Source organism: Corapipo altera, unplaced genomic scaffold (genome assembly GCF_003945725.1).
Source record: "Corapipo altera isolate COAL_440 unplaced genomic scaffold, ASM394572v1 69, whole genome shotgun sequence".
Taxonomy (NCBI): Eukaryota; Metazoa; Chordata; class Aves; order Passeriformes; family Pipridae; genus Corapipo; species Corapipo altera.
Genome location: NW_020884908.1, coordinates 3668007 through 3688692, shown reverse-complemented (window position 1 = coordinate 3688692; position 20686 = coordinate 3668007). Strand labels below are relative to the sequence as shown.

The following is a 20686-nucleotide window of genomic DNA, read 5'->3' as shown; positions in this document are numbered from 1 at the left end:
GCTGCTCACATAAACAGCCCCGTTGGTTTCAACAGATTACCTGTGAGCACTGAGGATTTGGTGTCACGTAGCTACGCGTGTCATGCAGCTTTTGTATTATGCAGAAGGAAGCACAAGGGCCTTTGGAGGCAGGAAAGCATCTGGAAGCCCTGAGGTATGTTTGCAGTTGAACAAAAATGAAAACTTGATCATGTGAAATCAGAGGGAAGCTAAATTCTCATTCCTGTACTATGTCTTAAGCCACAGCTAAATATACCCCAAAATGGTTTTGTTCAATTTAATGGAGAATAAATATATACATGTGCCAGGCCATTCCAGGATCTGGTTGAGTCCCAGTGGCGAATTAGGATATGTATATTTTCCGTATGGGAACCTGATGAGGAATGTGAAATGTTGCATGATACAGTTTTGGATGACACTGAATTGTCCCTCTCTAATACTGAGCAAATGCCTCAGAACAGATGATAAATTCTCTTATAGCAACAGTGATGCTGTCTTGTAGACAAATTTAGGATCTGTGAGAATCCTGCCAATTATAAAATTCTTTCTTCCTGCTCTCCTCTGGTAGGACACAGCAGGGCTTTCAGAGTGCTCTGTTATTTAAAAGCAGGAACAATTTCATCTAATTAAGAGACCTACATGCTTACCACAATAATAGCAGAACATCTTTTAAACAAAACTGCTATAATACCTTTGTACAAGTCTTCTGATACATAGCAGATGATTTTAAAGATGATTAAAGATCTGCATATGATTTTAAAGATTAGAGGGGAAGAGAGCCCCATGAACCCATGTATTTTGTAGTTCAGTTGGCAAAAGATGTTTATTACAAACTTCAGATCCCTTAGAAACAAATTTATAGGCAAAGCATCCACTCAAAGCAAGAGAGCCTTGTTAAAGCTTATCTTTTAGTTTTAAGTATAGACAAAATCTAAACTGTTTCTGTTACATCTGATGACCATTTGGGTTGGTGGGGGTTTTGTTTGTTTGTTTGGTTTGTTTGGGGGTTTGTTTGTTTTCTTTTTTCTTAACTATTCTAAATCTAATATACAGTGAGGTATCTCATCCTTCTTTAGAGAAGAAGAGACAGGCTTGGGACTGTGCACAAGATCCTCCCCCTCTTTGGAAGGGAAATTGAGATGCATCTTCCAGAGCCTAGAACTGAACCTGTGGTTTCTAACTTTTGCCAGTTAGATCTGCTGTGAGCAAATATCTGAAACCCGTTGGCAAGATGAACCTAGAATTAACTTGAACAGTGGCCAAGATTAGAAATTCATAAGTAGTATCCACCTACAAAGAGTGAGGGGCTGGGTTAGTACCACGTAAAAGCTATGATGTAAAAGCAGGGTGAGACTGCTGTCTTTACTGTATGATTGAATTTTATTGCCAGACTGAGCATCCTCCATACTTGTCCGTTCTTTGCATCCATCTGCAGCTTCTGCAGCAATTGACTTTTCAGCAACTTCATTCACTATAAATTTCAGCTGCTTCTAACTTGTGAGTGTATAACTTTTGGCCTCAACAGATTATTTATGATTATGTTTTTTCCTGAATTGTGCTGAAGCTGCTTGTGCCTTTTAGCCCTGCTGGTGCAGAGCGAGGCCTCTGCATCTTGTAAGGCATCCACCTGGCTGGAACCATCAGGAAGAGGGTGCAAAGTCTCCTTCCTATCTCTGTTAGGGCCTCCATGACTGTGTACAAATTCACAAAAAACCCAGCTGGGAAACACTGGACATCTTCCTGGTTCTCTGCTGTGCCTATGCTCTTGCTAGTGTGCTTTCAGAGCCACAAAGATGTAAGCCTCTGATCTATGGATGGTGCAGAACTAGGGCCACCTCACCTGTGAGGGAGTACCCACAGAGGGATTTAATGTAATTTATATGGTAAACATTAACTTTACATCTTCATCTGATTTATCTTTTCTGTGCAGTAATCAAATCCTCCAAGTAATCAAATCCTACGCTCGTTATAATTGCAGCTTGCTCTAGACAAACACCCATTACGCATTTGTTTTCTTCCAAAACAGCCAACCCACTAAGGCTGCACAGGCAGATGGAGTGAGGCTTTGCAATTTGGCCCTTCTGTCTGAGAAGGGAGCAAGGACCTGCATGTACTCCAGTAAACTTTATTCAAGCAGTGAAATGAGTAATCATTTTAAACCGCACGTTTTTGATCCACTTGGGGGTGGGAGAAGGCATGTTCCCTCCGTATTCCAAAATTCCAGCTATGATGTATCCATGTTTACACAAGTGAACCTCACAGGACACCTCTTGGAGATCGCAGCTGAGCTTTTGAGCTGTACACATTTATTTCCTCGGTAGCAGAGAGCAGAAAGCCTGTGGCAGGGCTATTCCTTGAAGCCTGAACACACCCACAGGGGCTGTCCAGTATAAACTTGCGTAAATATTTGGGAATCCCGCGGGAGGGCTGCCGTGTGTGTGCGACCTGCGGGACCAACAGCCGCTGATGGGAGCAGCTGGATGATAGAGCGTCTCCCGCTTTATCATTTCCTCGTTAATGCGGTTTGGAGGGCCGGGGTCGTGGCCGGGCAAGGGCTGGGCTAATGAATCCATAGGGCACGCGCGACAAGAGGGAAATAGGGAATGGAGAGCACGGGTCGAGCACCGGAATGAGTTTTTACGACATTCCGTTTTAATGGAAATGTGTTTAGCGCCGAGATAAACCAGGGAACCGCCCGCCGCTGGGAAGCAGCTGTCCCGGCGGGCGCTCCGCGGGACACACCGCGGGCGATGCTGTCGGCATGTCGCGACAGGGGCTTCTCCCGCGGGCCGGGCAGCTGCCTTTGGGTCTGCCCCGAGCGGACAGACAGGCGTCCGCCTCCGCTCCCGTGAAGTCCCGTGCGATCCACGTGTCCGTGTCCGCCCGGGAGACGGGACGGGCGGGCGTGTGCGCGCTCTGGGGACAGGTGCGTGACACGGGGGCCGCCCCCGCCCGCCCGGCGCTCCCCGCTCCCGCGACACGGGCTGGCGGGGAGCCCGGCTGTGGGTATTTGCACTGCCAGCCCCGGCCCCCGCCCGCCCTCCTGGCGACATTCCCGGATCCCGATCCCGGCGGTTCCCGGCTCGCGCCCGCCCTCCCGCGCGTCAAGCGCCGGGCGTCACGCGGGCGTTGTAATGTACCAAAGCAGCGCGCACGCACCCGCCGCGCCCGTCCCGCCCCGCCGCGCACGCCCAACCCCGCGCCCGCCCGCCGGGACCGACTGTGCGCGCCGTGCTCCCCCCAGCCCGCCCGGCCGGCAGCGGCCACCACGGCGCCCGTCCCGTTTGCGCCACCGCGGCGTGCGGTAGCCGCCCCCGCCTCGCCGCGGGGGTGCGGGGCGGCGAGGGGGCGGCCGAAGCCGGCGGGGGCGTGGGGGGGGGGGGGGGGGGGGCAGGCGCTGCGCGCAGTCGGGCGGGTGAGCGGCAGCGCGGGGTGTGCGCGCCTATTAGGAGGTGCGTGGTAGCGATGGCGGCGGTGGGTGAGACTTTTCCTGTGAGCGGATCCGGCTGGCCCTGCCGGCGGGCGGTGGGGCCGCGCCCCGCCCCGAGCGCAGCTCCGCGCCGAGCCGAGCCCACCCGAGCCCAGCCCAGCCGCGCCGGGCGGCGGGCAGCGCCATGGGACTGCTGGAGCGGCTGCGGAAGGAGTGGTTCATCCTGGGGATTGTGCTGGTGATCGCGGTGGCGCGGCTGGAGCCCGGCGTCGGCGTCAAAGGCGGTGAGTGCGGGCACTGCGCCCCGGCGGGGGCACCGGAGCCGCCGCAGCCCGGGACCCCTCGGGACCCCCCCCGAGAGCCCCGCGGTGCTTTGGCTCCTGCCCCCCCCTGCCCCGCCGGTGCGGGGTCCCTGCCCATTCAGCAGCTCCCTCTCCCCGCCTGCCCCTCGGTCACTGCTCCGCGGGCACCCGGGAAGTGTCTCCAGGTGTGTTGTCCCCGTGGGTGTTTTCCCGGCGCTGTGCCGGTGGCTGGAGTAGCGTCCTGCTCTTTTTTGGGTTCGTGGTGGTGGGAGGTGAGGAGTGACTTGCCGTGGATGTGCCCCTGCTTAAACTAAGTCGTAACTTCCAGAGCTCTGGGCATGAAAGTCCTCGCAGTTCGGTGTGTGGAATTCTGCCATCCGCGAGCTTCCCCGGAGATGTAACTTGTAAATTCTCAGGTGCCAGACTTTTACTTTATAGTAGCACACTTGTATTTTGAAGTTTTGGATTTTATTTTTCCTTTCGTTGTCCCCTCTTACTTCTTCACGAAAGATGAGGGCAAACAGTGAAAACGATCCTATGGGAAGTGGTGTCAGATGCTTACAGTGAGCAAAGCAGAGGAAAGGTCTGCCCTTTGCTAAGCAGGGAGGTCCTGTGTGTTTAGTGTAATAGGAGCTGATGAAATATCCAGTGTTATTTGAACGTAAACAGTGTATCTTTAAGGATAAATGCTGGCAGCATCTTCTGGTCAGTTTTCATTGGAACTTCAGCTCCACGTGTTTACAGTTTTCAAGGACAAGTTAAATTTTATGGGTTTTTTTCCCTTATTGTTCTCTGAACATTTAAGAAAAGGAATGTAGAACACTTGAACAGAATTCCTTAAGTAATTCTACGTTATGTGAGGGGAGGAAGAATCTAGCTGGGCTTTTATATGCATAGATTTTTTTTTTTTTTCCTTAACAGAGCAGAAGTTTGAGGATAGACAGCTTCTCACTGAGGAGCCAGCCTTTTTTCCCTCTCTTACCTTCTGGGAAAAAAAGAAAGTTGACTTAAAAAAATATGACTCTGAACACTTGGTGTGTCAGCTAAGGCTCCGGTACTTCATGGAGTTCAGGGTAGGCAAATTCCTGCTGTGCAGGGATTCCTTCTAGCATGTGTGTGCTGTTTTGCATAGATGAATAGGACCCACGTGGGGATCTTGCAGGATCCATGCTTTGTTTTCAGCAGACCTTAAAGACAACTTTAAATTGATAAGAGGTGTTTTGTCCATGTCTGGTTTGACTGTCATGCTGATTGTTAACAGCAGTGTGGGAGATCCTTTTAGCTAGAATAGGAAATAATTTTTCCTCAGCTAACTTCCTCCATGGAAGCACTATGATGGAGCACTTAATTTAATTATCCTACTGCAAAGAGATGTCAGGCTCTGACATGGTATTGTTCCTGGGACAGCTTGCTTTAAAAGTCTCGTGAGCGTTGATTGAAACTAGTGAGCACGTGTTCCCCAAAGTGGTTATACCTCTTCTGGAGCTGCGTGGTCCCAGTGTTCTGAGGGGAAAAAAAATAAATTTCTTTTTAAAACCAGGAAGAGGTGGGGGATGGGAAATATCCATGTATGAAGAAACCTTAGTTTTGTCTTCTTCCAGCTGACATAACCATGCATTGTAATTTGCAGGGCCTTACTGAATGGTGTGGATGGCCCAGCATTCCTACCAGTGGAACACTGTGCCATAAATAACAAAGATTTGTGTTGTTGTCACCTTCAGGACATAAACCAAGCCCTTTTTGTGTGCTTTCTTATTTGATAAATGAGCCCATTTAGTTCCTTTGTTAAAAGAACTTTTCTGACCAGGAAATGACCAGAGATGAAGGGGATCTGTTGTGACCAGAGTTCCCTGTGCTCCATGAGTGTGTGACTGCTCAAGTGATAGAGGTTTCTCCTGTGAAAGGAGTTCAGGTAGCCCAGTGAAAAATCCTAAAAAAAACAAACAAACAGCTGAGTCCTGGAAGAACCCCTAATTTAGCCAGACTAACCCACTGTTTGTCTGCCTAGTGTGTATGTGCATGTTCATATATGCTCTAATCTTCAATAAGATTAGAAAAAACATAGAATTGTGTATATAAAATACAGTTTTCTGTATAACTAGATATATTTATGCAGTCTTTCTGGTTTTTTCCCCCTACATCTATTCGGGTAACATGCTATAATTTTGCAACTAGCCACATGCTTGGTTGCAACTTTAACTCCTGAATTTCCTGTCCTGGTTTTTTCCTTATGCTTCATATATGTCGTTTGGGTAATTTTTTGGTTTTTTGTATTTGACACATATAGTTTTAGTGTCTCATCAGTGGAGTTCTCACTGAGAGTAGGATTTGGGTTTAAATGACTTGGGATGCAAATTTGATTTGTACAATCAAATCCCTCTAGTTTAAGGATCATTGACATGACTCCAGTGTGACCATCAATGTATCATTCATCCGAGAACGCAGAAAGGTTCTTCTCTTCTGGAATGTCGAGTAAAGGGGTTGCTTGTTTGCTCCTGCAGTTTTGCTCATGACACCTTCTGGTCACTTGTAGAGTTAGGATATTACTTTAGTTCTAAGTAGACTGCTAATATTTCCTTTCTAATATAGTATCTGGTTGAATGCTCATGAAAAACCAAGTATATACATTTCGGTGGCCTCTGAAGGCAAAGTGTATTAAGAGAATTCATCATTTTTATAGGAGCGTAAAAAATATTTTATTTTAATGTCCCTGAAAAAAGTATATAAATATATACAAATGTAAGCCTTTAATATAGTGGAACCCTTGGAGGTGCAGGCATCTGCCCTTGCTGATCTCACTGCAGCAGTGTCTGAAATGCTTTATTGTAGGGCTGACGTGATCCATTTTGCCACAGCCCTGTTGTTAGGGAATAGTGCAGAACTGTATTGCCCCGAGGAAATCATTGCAACATATGATTTGGTTTCCTCTGTGCAGGCAGCCAGACAGGTGTGTGTGTTGTAGGGCAAGAAGTGAGAGGCAAATATGTGAATGATATCAATGGCCTTGTGCAGGTAGCAGCTAATATTTTTATTCGAGTGTATGGTTTGAGTTTGCAGACGCAGATACTCTGATGACAGAGCTGTGAAAAATTCTCCATTTTCAAATTTCCAGAATTTACCTGTTAGTTCTCTATGACCTCTAATCACAGTACCCAAATTTTTATGAATCATAACTCACTCTCCCTTCACTGGTTTGCTTTTATTTAAAAATGAACAGCATGCTTTCTTTAACTTAATAGAAACCCCATTCTTTTTATTAGAGACTTTAATGGTTATATTTTCTCCATATATTTTTCTAAGTATTCTCATTTACTTTGATACAGTATAAGCATATCATTATCTCTTTAACTATAATTCACTTTGTTCTCTATGTCTATATTTTTTAGGACCCTTGAAACCAGAAATTACCATAACTTACATTGCCGTTTCAGCTATATTCTTTAACAGTGGACTCTCCTTAAAAACTGAGGTACTGTAATTTCTCATTGCTTCATTCTTGTTATGCTTTAAAAAGTTGTATGTTCCTTTTGGTCAGGTTTGAATGTAACTGGAATATTGAATGACTGTGCTGTTGGTGGTGGTGCTGGGGGGATGGCTAATAAGAGAAGATAAACTTTAGAAATTTACGGAATAACTCTCCTTGACTTCAGAAAGTTCTTCACAAAGTAATGAAGATGATGAGAAGGAGAGCGTGAATAAATGTCACGCATCCATAGAGGAGGGGGTTGTTTGATTTAGCAGGGCTTTACCTAAGTGGAAGTGATGAGCAAACTTTTGAGACTGGATCTACACCCCGGATGTGTCCCAAACCCAAATTAGGGTGAGGTCCAGGAGTGCACTAGCACCTGCCTTCTGCCAACCCTTATACAGTTTGGCTTCCCTACTTAACTGAGAAACAGGCCAGAAAGCTTTTGAGTCCTAGGGGAGAACTTGGTAGGGCAGCAGGTAGAGAGGGACTGTGTGAACTCTCCATGCCTCTCTGGGACACAAAGGGAAAGTGTGAGCTCACTGTGCCTCAACTCACCTGCTGGTGTGTTGTCCAGGTAAAACTGTTTATGCTGGTCACTACTGGACTGATAGAAGCAAAGACCTGGTGGCTTTAAGTTTCTACATTGTGTAGGGACAGGACAGCAGCCAGGATCAGCACAAAAGGGTTCCTCTGCAGGTGCAACACCAATACACAGGTACAAAGTCTTGGCAATCTTTTCCTATGGGATTTAGTTGTGGACAGGAGGATTTGAAGTACCTATGCTCTGCTGCATATCACAGGCACTGAGATTTGTTTAAAATTTTGTGTCACATGCTTTTTCAAAGGGGAACAACCTGTGAGTCAGAAGAGACAAAGTGGAGAACCTCTTAGTGCTGTATAAAGGAGGCATGGAGAAAGGAAATGATGGCTATATGCCAAGAAGAGAAGGAGCAGCCAGAGCTGAAGTGAAACACTGCATGTCTCTGCTAGTCTAGTTTTTTTGATTCCTTTTATGCCGTTGGCTGTGCTAACAGGTGATGTTACTCATATATTGCATGATATTACCTGAGAGGATCATCACAATGTTGTCCAGTTACCTCCTGGTGAAATGGGATTTGGGTGAGCAGTGTGCACTCAACAAAGATGTTTCTAAACCTGTATTGTGGTTCTAGTGGTGTTTGAATTGATGGCTGCCCTGTCCTCCACTCTCTGCTGGCAGTTCTGGCACTAGGACCTCTAGCTCTGCTGGGACACACTGTTAGTGAAGTGAGTAACTTTAGTCAATTCTGCAGCAGTTATTTAAAGCCCTGTGGTCCTATGGGGATGCAGGAAGAACCATGTTATCTGTTTGCCTGGGATGGTAATTAATCCTAAAGGAAACAGACTGTGGAGAGGCACTTTCTTCCACAGAGAAGAGGACCCAGAATACAAACCTGAGTAGAATTAATGAGTGGAGTTTTCTACTTTCAGGTTTAGGAATCTTTGCATGGAAAAAAAAAAAAGTAAGATTTCTTTCCCTTTCACTAGTTTGTGTCCTTGAAACTTTATATTTGTAACGCAACTGTGAGAGAAATCAATAGCATTATCAAAGTCTTGATTAGATTCTCAATGCTAGTGTACCTCTAACTTTTTCCAGTTAAGGGGACATGACTGACAGTTTCCTGGGCAATATGTCGTGTCCTACTTTGAACTTGCATAATTTCTTTTCATCTGTGGTACTAAAAGCAATATATTTATGTATATGAAGCTTTTACAGGAGTGGATGTTTATGTCCAGGTCCAGATCTCAGATTCTTTTGGGAGCAGCACTTAGGGCTGGTACTGTATATCCAGCTTTATGTTTCAGGAAAAAGCTAAGCCTTTCCTCAATTTCTACCGTGGGGGTAGAAGATAGAGAGGAAGAAAACCATTTCACTCATTGTACCTTCTGCTGTTACTTCCTAAAGTCTATGTTAAAACCAATCCTTAAATGTGTTAGCAGGCCAAGTTGTGATCTTACTGAAATACTTTTGGGGCATGTTTTAATTGTTTAAGGCACAACCTAAAGTTGGTATTATTAGTCAGTTAATACACTTTTTTACTGGATTGCAAATTAAATAGTTTCTACTTTTGTTTTTATTTGTTCTCGATCTGTGTGCTGGCTGTTCTACTTTGGATAATGTATTAGTTACATGGAAACAAGTGTTTGATACGCTTTATGAAAGGATAAAAAGTTGTAGAAGTGTGAACAAAGATCTTCTGATAAATCTGACAAAATGAGAAATAGCTGATGCTCTTTTAAGGTTACACTTCTGGTGTTATCTGCTGTGAAAACGTGTGCTCAAAAAGTTTGCTAATGTGTTCAGAAAGCGTTTTACAAAATAATTGCCAACATTCAAGTAGAGCCTGTCTGTGCATGGCCTTGTTACATTTTCAGAACTAGAGGTGACTGAGGTCCTCTTACACTCGTGGAAATAGTCTGTGTTTAGGAATGACAAGAACATTTGATTCCACCTTAATATAAGGCTATTTCAGTTTTCAGGGACTGGATAGCTTGCTCTTTTAAAGCAGATACCTCCCATAGGGCCCCAGAAATTAAGCCACATACTTGAGTTATTCGTTTCAATGAGGAATTTGGCAAGCCACTGAAAACACTGTTTGCTCTGTGTGGGTATTTGCTCAGAGGAGTCCAGCTATGACCATCCTAAGCATGGCTGGAGGGCAGTACAGACCCACACTGACCAGTCAGGGCATAGGATAAACTCCCCAAAGGGTCTGAAATACTGGGGAAGACAAGGTAACCTCTTCTATCTGGCATGAAGAAACGGAGTCATAACTAACAGCTTCCAGTAACGTTTTTGAGACTTCTGCTTTTTTGAGAGCCCTTGTGGATTGCTTAAGAGGATGAAGGCTCTTTGCCTCAGCATTTGTTCTGTGATCATACAGTCTAAGGTATACTATTATAATAATAACTATTCTAAATAACTATATCCTCAAAGGTAATCACTAGAGACATTTTCCAGACTGTTAATTTAGATCTGCAAGGACCTGTTCCACTAATACAGCATTCCTTCATGCAGTGGGTTGGTTGTGTTGTGTCACCTTCCTTGCTCCCTGGAAGTTCCAATGAGGCTTTCCCAAGTTTTTGGTTTGAATTTTGCTTTTGGAAGTATCATAGAATCTTCTTAAAACCATTTGTTTTTAAGGAATTTTCTGATTGTAGAAATATGAAATTAAAAGGGCACTTCTGTATATGTGACAGTGCCTGGACTGGGGGTACCTTCATGGGTACCCCCAATCCACTACAAAATCCAGGGCTGGAGGTGACTTGGCAGCTTTGCTGGAAGAAGTCACTTACTTTGTTTTCTTCCAATTGTGTTATTTACTTCTAAAATGGCCACTTTTATGTAGGTATTTCCAGGTGTCTGTTGTTTCTGTACAGAATACCTCTTTATACCTGTAGATGTTTCATTTTGACTTTCTTATTGAGATAAAATGAAACAGTACTACAGTGAAGCTATTCAAAACACCATAGGTACTGTGACAGGTTGTGTGTGAAGAAGGCCTTTTTTTTGGTGCAGTGATATTACCTGCTTAAAAAAAAATGCTGTTTTGTTCAGTTAACCAAGCACTGAATGTAACAATACTTTCTAAGTAAAATTTGATCAAGATGTATGTTTCAGTTCGATGTTTTGTATAACCTCAAGAATAGGATATGTATGGATGTGTATTTTCTTTTTCTTTTTCCCCCCCCCCCCAGTCCAAATTTGGGACTTAATTTTATTATGAAAAGTAAAGTAACAAGGACACAGTGCTGAATTGTTTGTACTTCCAGATGTATAGTTAACGTCCCTGGGTATTTGGATGGTCAAAAATGTAGTATTTTATCGTGTTTCATGAAAGTTCAACTGTTTTGAAGCTGAGACAGGGTGGCATTTGAAGATTGGCTGCTGCCTTACTGTATATGAAACTACACTTTTTAAAACATACATGTATATATATTTAATGCATCTGGAGTGTCAGATAGCTGGAGAATCCTAGCAAATTAGATTTTGAATAAAAGTGCCATCAGTTCTTTTGCGTTGTTTACTTGAAAAGAGTGCGAATTACTTTGAGAGAGAGAGGAAAAGGAAATTTTATTCTCAGTCTGTGAGAGTTGAAATGAGCTGAAATGTGCATGGCTCTTTCCTTGTACTCAAAAACCTCTGTACTCTTACACTATTTAAAATTAAATTTTTCTTTGTTGTTTTCTGAGTCTCCAGTGGTGTTTTGCACTTTATTTCTCTGAAATTTATGGCTTTGCTGTTGTTAGCTTGTTATGGTCTTGGTGTTCTTTCTTTGCTATTTGTCATTAACCAGATTTTTTTTTTCTGTAAATTTCCTACCTGTTGATACAATAAATAATGAGTTTGCTACCAAATACTTTTCTTTTTATGTTTGTTATTCTTTCTTAAAAAAACCCACCACAAGTGAATGCTTGGTAATGTAAACATCTTTCTCTCTTTTTGTTGGTTTTTTTTTTTTGGTTTTTTTTTTTTTTACAGTATAAATGAGAATCACAGTCTGTGACCCTATTTAGACTAGAAGAACCTGAAATCATGTGTGCACTACAAGTTTTCATGCCTCTTGATATCAGCAGTCAGTTAAGTAAACAGCTGCCAGTGTAGTTAACACAGGTTTTGAAGCAGTGACAAAGTGCTAAGGCTGCCTGCTGAAAAGCTGCTCTTGTGAGAGCTCCACTATTATTGAAGTGGTGGACAATTCTTTTGGAAAAATGCCCAGGAGCAGATAGAGCTTTTATGTTGTCTGGATGTGCTTCATTATTAAAGAGGAAGATCAGATGATCCCTAAAGGTACCTTTTTGACATGCACTCTCTTTGTATTATAAAGATGATCCTAGTTTTAAGAGCACAAACGTGATCTTACTTCAGCTGTTATGACTGCAACTTCCTCTCTTCTTTTTCTTTTGCAGGAGCTGACAAGTGCTTTGATGCATGTGAAACTACACCTTTTTGTCCAGATTTTTACACTTGTGTTCTTCCCAACAGCAATATGGGTCTTTCTCCAGCTATTATCAATCACACCCATAAATGAATGGCTTTTAAAAGGGTATGTTTAAGCATAATGGAGTGAAATATGTTTGTAGCTGTCGTCTTAAAGGGCTACTTATCCTGCAGTGGATGTTTTGTTGTATTTTAAACAGATTTTGCTGGTTCATTTTATGCTTCAGCACTTTGCTGTCTAAAACAAAGTATGTGCACAAGATTATCCTTTCAGGAACTTGGTCTCATTTTCAGAAAGTGTGATCGGTTAGTCTCATATGTAGGGAGCTTGCAACAGGTTGGCTTTCTCTGTCATGAAGCACAGCTGAAGTGATGGGTCTTAAGAGTGATGTGGAGGGAAGAAAAGGAATGGTGAAGGAAAACCAGAAGTCAGTGAATAGGCATTGTGTATGCCACATACTGTTCTTCTGTTTTTAAATAGTCTGTATTGAGCATTTCTTGCACGTCTCTAGTATCTGCTCCTAGCTAAATATGGGGGGGAAAAAAAAAGTAAAGTTTTTGTAGGAGAAGAACTTTGAGATGAGCAGAAACTAAGTTAGTTACTATGAAAACAGTGACTTTTAAATGCTGGGTATACTCTGCCAGTGTGTGCTTCCACAGCTGCATTGATGGTGTACTTGTGATAGATTTTATGTAAAATCAAAAAAATAAAAAGGTGGGGTTTTTTTCTTTTTTTTTTTTAGAATGGAAGGTCAATACTTAGCACCATGCAGCTATACTGGAAAGTAAAAATCAATTATTTTAGAAAACTACCCATTGTTTCTTACTGCTTGGTGAAACATTGCTTGGGGAGTTCCTTGTCTTAAAAGTTTAATGAAAAAGCTGCTCATGTTTGTTTTTACAAGACCTAAACCTGAAAGAGCATTTTGTTTTATTTTAAGTGGCTTCTCCAGGTGTTCCACCAAGTGTGAAGTGGTCCCAGTGATAGTGAGAAGGTGAAATTGAGATGACATCATTTAAAAGTTGACACTGTTTTGCTTAACAGCGTTAGTAAATCAAGGAAATAACAAGATTGCTATACAATGTTCCTTTTCAATTAGCTATTTGCAGTAAAGGGTATTCTTTAAAGTAAAACAGTTGTGAAATTTTTTCTCAGATGAGACATGATTTTCCCCAGTTGCTAAAATTCCTTTCTCATCCAGGGGAGTTTCAGTTGCTAAAGTGCAAGGTGAAAGAGGTTTTTGTGGGGTTTTTGGTTCCTTGAAGCAATTCTTATCCCTCCTTTCTGATGACTCTTATGCCACTTGTGTTCTTAGTATTTAAGGGACATGATCTGTTACATGCACAAATACAGCTGTATATATATACATACACACCTGTGAAACTGTGTGTAGAACTAAACATTGTATGTAATTTTGTAAAAAAGAAAAGAAAAACCCCAAACCCAAAAACTTTTGTGTTTATCCCCCTAAATGTGGAACCAAAACCATCCTCATTTTCCATGAAGGTGTGTCTGTGTCTTACCAGTGAGCTGGTATACTTCTGCATGTTTCAAGCTACCTTTCAAGCACTTGTTCCTTGAGTACTATTTCTGATTTGGCTGTGTTTAATCTTTTAGTGCATTAACTCTGTTGTATTGAGGCTTCATTCAAAGAATGATCAGGTTGAGGAGTTTAGTGAAGGTAGCTTGGTTGGGGTTTTTTTTAATGTTTTTAAGACTACTTTCTTGATAAATACTGTTGTTCAGGACACACTCAGAGCAGCAGGCACTGCAAAGGGAGCGTGATGGGAGCTGTACCTTCAGTGTGATGCAGGTGCAGAAGATACTGAACTCTGTCCTAACTCTAGAAAAACATTTTAAAGCAGGTCCCTGTATAAGTGTGAGGAGCAGATTTGAGGAACTGCTTGTGCTGTGGCCACTCTGTGTAACCAAAAGTTCATCCTAATACCCCACATTTGTAATTTTTATTCCCTTAGAAACACTGATGAAAACAGGAATGGAACAGGACAGGTTTTGGCAAAGTTATCACACATTTAGCACAGCTTGTAGTGAAAGTTGGTTGATAGCTGTCACAAAGGCCTGGAAAAATAGGCATGTGCTCCCAAGGGCATGGAGCACCCTTTAACAGGGTGGCTCCCCTGGGGACTGGAGTTCTCCACTACTCTCTGTACAAGGTTATACCTGCAGGGCACAGCCCACAGTACTTTTCCCATCTTACTTCAGAATGCATGGTAGATTTTCCCATCCTGTGTGATGATCTGTTTTACTGTGTTATTTGAGAGGCAGATTCAGATGGTACCACTTTTTCATCTGTGTTTCTACAGCTCAGGGGTTTTTTTGCCCCCCCTCCCCCCCATTTGGGATGATATTAGAAGGTTTGTTGCTGTATAATGATTTGAAATATATAAATTTGAGGTGAAACTGGAATCATCCCAAGTTAATTTTTTGATTAGCTGACTAGATTTTGCATTGACAGCATCCCTTTGAAAAGGAGCATGAAGCAGTTATTAATGTTTGCACCTCTTCTGCCACTTTTAGCATATAGCATATGCAGTACAAGTGGTAAGGCACGAGATGCAAGGACTGGGTATAAGATATGGATTTGAAGCTTCCATATCTACAATGTGTGACTTCAGACCCTACTGCTCAGTTGTCTGTAGTGTTATCAGCAGAACAGCGTTTGGACCCCTGATGTTAGTACTCATAGTATGGCCTGAACCAGTGGAATGTTGCAGTTGGTTGGTTTTTATCTGTACTAATCTGTAGCTGGCCATTAGAGGAATCTCTTTATATATTGGTAGTATTGTGTGCAGTTGATGCAAAGCAAGAAAAAATTCACAGGTGCATGTTTTAAAGTATTTCCATTTAGTGTGTACCAGGTTTTTTTTAGATTAATATTTTTATATGAAGACTATTTAAACCATTGCTTGATACTGATTTTTATTCTTAATTCCAAAAGTGTTATTTTAAATTTGAGAGGGTTAACAGAGATTGTATTATTAAATCTTTCCCTTGTAGTGTGGAAAATCCCTGCCAGCTGAGATGAATGCCCTTGCACACATTTTGTACCTCTCTGGATAACTTTGAGCTTAATCCACCCCTTACTAGTGCAGGTGAGAAGTTCAAGGAGCTGGCTGCCTCACAGAAGAGAGATAACTATCACAACCAGTGTAGGGGATGGACGTCAGAGTCGCCATGTGTTTGTCTGCTGTATATTTTCATACATGTTTCCAAATTCTTCCACACCATTTCTTTTGCCTGCATTTCTTTTCTTTTCAATATGAGCTTATTCTGCTAAGTACTGACAACTCTCTGCTGCCATAGCTTATTTCACTGTAAACTGAAGGTATTATATACTTCCAAGGTGGTGCTTGGCACTTTGTGATTGGATTTATATGATGTTTACATTGGTTACCTCTTTCCTTTTCCACAGTGTCTGTAGCTGACAAACTGAATACCATCAGTGTCACTTACCTGTTTCTTCTCTTTAAGCTTTTTGTATATTTGCAGAGTATCAATTGCACTTTAATATGCTCCCTGTTGCCTGGTTTTAATACTTCTGTTTGCTACAGCTTTTCGACACTGTTTCTCAGGAATGGAGTGACATGGTTACAAGTGTAGAGTAGTTCACCACCAGTAATTCATTGTTCTGAACTGGAATACCATTTTAACCTCCAATACTTGAAACCATACATAGGTTCCATGCTCTTGGGGCTTTTGCAAAGTGTCCTATTCCATACTTTACTGTTCCTTCTAAGTCAACACAGTTTTTCTTCAGAAGCCCTATTTTACTTTCTCCCCCAAATTAATTGCAGTCTATTGTGGGATGTTCTTGTTGTTTCTGAATACACATTTGATAGAGCTAATTTTTGTAATAACCAGTTTTTGTAGACTGTCTTTGAAAACAAAGGAAAGCTCACCACCCACTCTTTTTCTTACTTTGTAAAACCATTTGCTATCTACATCAATAACTTTGCTGCACAAACAATGCACAAAAATGACAATAATAATAGTATATCTTAGGTTTCTAAAGTGCAGGAGAAAGATGGTGATGTTTTGATGGCAATCAGGTGATTTTTATCAAGAAGTGATTTTATCAAGTGCATAAAATTAAACATTTGATGGCCTTTTAATGTTCAGGTATAGATAGCTTAATTGTGATTTTTTTTTTTTTTAATTTTTTTTTTAAAGGGGTTGATGAAAAAAAAAGTGTAGAGAGAACCTGAAACAGTAAGCCTGGTTATCTGGCTCTTCTACTTTGCAGTAAATGTTTTTATCACTGAACAGCTTTTCAAGAAAATAGGAGTTTACATCCTTATTTCTAATTTTTTTTCCCAAATAGCTACTGGTATCTCAAAGCACACTACCAACTTTACTACATCAGAACAAGAATGCAGTTGTCTGTGACAGATGTATAGAGATCTTTGTGAATGGTGGATACAGTACTTAATTGGGGAAATGGAGTCACAGAGATATTAAGCATTTGTGCTTTTTTGAATGGTGACATGACTCTTCACTGCTGGTTGGTAAGAGAAAATCCTCTGTAGAAGTCCTGCCAGCTAGTGCAGGGCTGAACTGGCTGCAAACTGGTTGCATTGTGCTGGTGATAAGACTTTCTACTCAGCTATTTGGTATTTTAAGGTTTTATGTTGCTTAGTGTTTGTACCGCGTAAGCACCGTAACATTCTTTTTGTTGTTTTCAGCTTGCAGACAGTAGGCTGCATGCCACCTCCTGTGTCTTCTGCTGTAATTTTAACCAAAGCTGTTGGTGGAAATGAGGTGAGTTTTCATTTTATCTTTGAATGCTTTTTTTAAAAAGAAGTTTGAACAATTATTTACTTCCGATGAGCTCATGTGGCAAAGCACAGACTGCAATGTGATGCTGTTGTGGTTTGTAAAAAATCCTAGAATTAAAGCTGGTTATTGTGTTGGTGTCAAACAGGAAATAATGATGTTATCTACTGGCATTGGTCAAACTGAAAGCAGCTCAGTTTTCTGAGACGATAGAAAGATTTCTGATAGAAATTAATGTTAGGAGATTTCTGCTTGTTGCTGCCCTGTAATTCCTAACCATATAGTGTTCCTGTACTGTGTACTGGTTATCTCATAGACCATTAGCTTTTTGTTGAAGATCTGCCCTTGGAGAGATTGTTTGGATGGTATTAAGAGACCTTGTAGTAGGAATTCAAGCTTGAAGCTGCAAGTGTAGCAAGTGAGATGGGGATACAAACATTGATTTAAATCTTATATTTTATTTGAGACTGCATGAAGTGAAAATTCAGGGAACGTGGAGTTCTCAGACAGTGATGCAATGCAAAGTTCTCAACAGGTAGGAAATGTTGGAATTGAAGTTGTTGGTGTAACCTCAGTTTGGTCCTGTTAAATTTCTGCCTTAAAATGGTATATGCTGATGTAATTTCAGACTCTTTCTTTATCCACAAAGCACTTGCTATTTTCAGGAAGGCCAGGTAAATGGCATTTGGGAAATTAATCCAGCTGTGCTAATTAATGAGGTTGTTTCCTTTAGATCTGCTTCTTCATCACTGGTGAAGGTGGATGAGACCTAGTAGGTGAGGAAGGGAGAGAATTAACACTGAGATTGGGTTTTAAAGCCATGGCTATTGGGATGTCATTCTGAAGGATTAAAGAAAAATCTTAATTCGGCTGTAGAACTCCTGTGTGAGGTTGAGTGAGTCACTTCAACCATGTGTTTTAAATATGGCCGTTAGTTGTGAACTCATTTTCTGAGTTCAGACTCTTGGGGCCGATTAATGTCAGCTTTGAAAACACATGAAATAGATTGAAGTTGTACTTTGTACTGACAAAGTGCTGTTTAATTGCTCTATCCTCTGAAGAGAGACCCAAAGTATTTCAAGTCAGCCATCTCTAATTACGGGCAATCCTGATGCATATCACTGTCTCCTAGTTTGCTACCTTGAAACAAGGATCATAAGACTGTCTGATGGAGGTGCTGTGGAGTAGTTACTATAAGGAAATAATTTAGGTACATAACAGTGATCAACAGAAAAATGAGAATGTTTTTAGTTATGATTCTAGATGTAGATGCTGTAAATTGTACAAAGATACCACGCAGTGAATAGTGAGGATTAAGTGAAGTATGGAGTGAGTGCTCATTCCGTGTTAGCACTGTCTGTACTATCCTTAGAACAGGGAAAAGTTCCTGTGGAAAAAAACTACAGTATGATTGGTTAGTTGAAAGCAACATAACGCAACATTTCTGTGTGGGAGGGAGAGAGGTGCTCTAGTTTCTTGACCATTAGAATGTACTTTTTTATGGTAACATTCTTCTGGGGTGGCGAGGGTGTGTGTTTTATACCAGCAAAAGAGATGCTTTCTATGATGTGAGGCTTGTATAAGTAATTGTATAAATCACTGACAAGGTAAGCTTGAACCTCAAAGTCTTCTGTTCCACTCTGATGTTGCAGGAATGTAAAAATGCATACCTTGTAGTGACTTTTACAGATACCTGCTGACGGCAGAGAGACAGAGCGAATCAAGAATTGGGTCTTGGGAATTGAGAGTTCTCAGTCAGGCTCTAAGAAGATACATAAAATACAAACACACTCAGCGTACACAAAATGCGTGGCACACTTACTGCCAAATTTGAACCAGTTTCCAATGGAAATGTGTTTTTGAAATTTGATGCTTCTCTGTCATTCAGACTAATTTTTCTTCTGAAGAACAGCAAATCACATCCCTTATGCTAGGGGAGAAAACAGTCTTGCATGTCTCCTTACCAAACTTCACCTAAGCTGTTATGGATGTATTTATCTCTGACATAAGTAGAACAATACATTTTTTCTCATTTTGAGTTGAATCCATTCTGATATACAAAGAATTTAAACCTGGGAGTCAACTGGTAATATAAATGATCGTACTGTGAGAGCATTTGTTCATAATAATGTTTCTTAAACTTCTTTTGCCTCCTCAAGTGTGTATCCCTTAGCTAGAGAAATTGATTTGTCTGAGGGTGTATCTACACTGCATAATGTAATATGAAGATAAATGAGCTTGCTCAGAAGTAATGCAGTGAGGAAGCTCCCCATGAACTAATTAATCTGAGAAGTGTCCTGCTGCTGTAGAGTACAGGCACACCCTCCCTAAGTGCTCTGGAGACCTCTTTGGTTGCCTTGAAACAGCACATAAGAGCTGTGGCAGTTGACTGTGTTATGACAGTATAGAGGGTTTGGGGTTTTCTTTGTCTAAGTAGGAGTGCCTGTTGAATGTCAGTTTGGACTTGGATTATTCTCAAAGACATGTCAGGCACTGTGCCATGGTGGATGTGGTACATCTGGGGCTGAGGAAACACGAACTCTAGTTCTAGAGGGATTATAGGGGAAAAAAGATCTCTGTAGCTTTATAAGGAAGAAATTAAAAGATCTAATTCAGACTATCCAGGAGCTAGTATCATTCTATCCAGAGAAGCATGGGCAAATGAGAGATGCAAGCAGTGGGGAGGAAATCTCTTGGGCGCTTTGGAAATCTTGGATTTTGGAGGAGGGGAAGATGATTTATGGCTATTCTGCCTGTTATTTTGGTGGAAGTAGCTGTTCTTGATGTGTTGAGCAGAAATACAACTTGTCTGATAGGGCTAAAATTTGACTCAGTGACCTGTTCACAGGTTTCTTGAAGTCCTCTGCCTGGTCTGATGTGTGGTTTGTTCTCTCAACTGTCTTTCAACTCTTCTTTCTTTACTGTTTCTCCTTCTTCACCCTGATTTTCCATCGTTCCTCTTGTGATCGCTTCCTATATGTTACTTTAATTAACCCTGCAAGCAGTTTTCTAAACCAGCCTATTCCTAGCTTTTTTCACAAATACACTTAGGTCATTAGCACAGCCAGTTTCAAGTCCTGAATTCAGTTTGATGCATATGAAGCCCTATATGAACAAAAAAACTTGCCTATGTTGACTGGCAAAAAATGAGGAGAGGTCACCATGAGAATCAAAATCTAATTTTTAATTTGTGGGTATTTTCTCAATTACTTAGTTGTTTCTGTCAGTCAGTCTCTTGATTTGTGAAAAGGACAGTCCACGAAGTTAAAAAAATTGGAATGGAAAACAGAGGCCTTACATTTGCTCTTTGCTCTTGTTGAACTGTGAAGGGTCAGGATTTTAATGATATAGCATCTGACAGCACAGAAGGCTTTGTTGTGTCATTTTCTTTCAACAAGGCTTGTAGTTTTTCAGTGAAATTATAAAAAAAAATTGTATTTAAGAGTCTGCAAGACAGAGAAATAAATATGTCATCATTTCAAGGTGCTGTAAAGACAAACCTATTAAAACCTCAGAGATACTCAGACAGAAGTGTTGTAGAGATGCCAGATATTACTACAAAGTATTCAGGCAGGAAATGTCATACCCTACTTAAGAATCAAAGTAATGAAGAAAAGAGATTGAAAATTAGATCTATAAGTCTATTATCAGTTTGGGAGAAAAGGCAATTTGTGATGACTTTTATGGCAGCTTAATGACATACTTTTGA

The 20686-nt window shown here is 41.5% G+C and overlaps 1 protein-coding gene across 9 annotated transcripts in view; it reads left to right on the top strand.

Annotated features, from left to right (window-relative positions):
* The first annotated feature begins 3566 nt into the window (after positions 1-3566).
* SLC10A7 (solute carrier family 10 member 7) overlaps positions 3567-20686 on the top strand; it is a 146559-nt gene continuing 129439 nt past the window's right edge. For 3 of the 9 annotated variants that reach the window (XM_027652875.1, XM_027652873.1, XM_027652876.1), the window contains exons 1-4: positions 3567-3714; positions 7119-7201; positions 12152-12288; positions 16887-16962. In XM_027652875.1, coding sequence (XP_027508676.1) covers positions 3615-3714; positions 7119-7201; positions 12152-12288; positions 16887-16962 — 396 coding nt within the window. In that variant the 5' untranslated portion in view covers positions 3567-3614. Of the gene's footprint in view, positions 3715-4653; positions 4806-7118; positions 7202-12151; positions 12289-16886; positions 16964-20686 lie in introns of all 9 variants that reach the window. The other 6 variants (XR_003529221.1, XR_003529222.1, XM_027652880.1 and 3 more) reach the window with 4 other exon arrangements.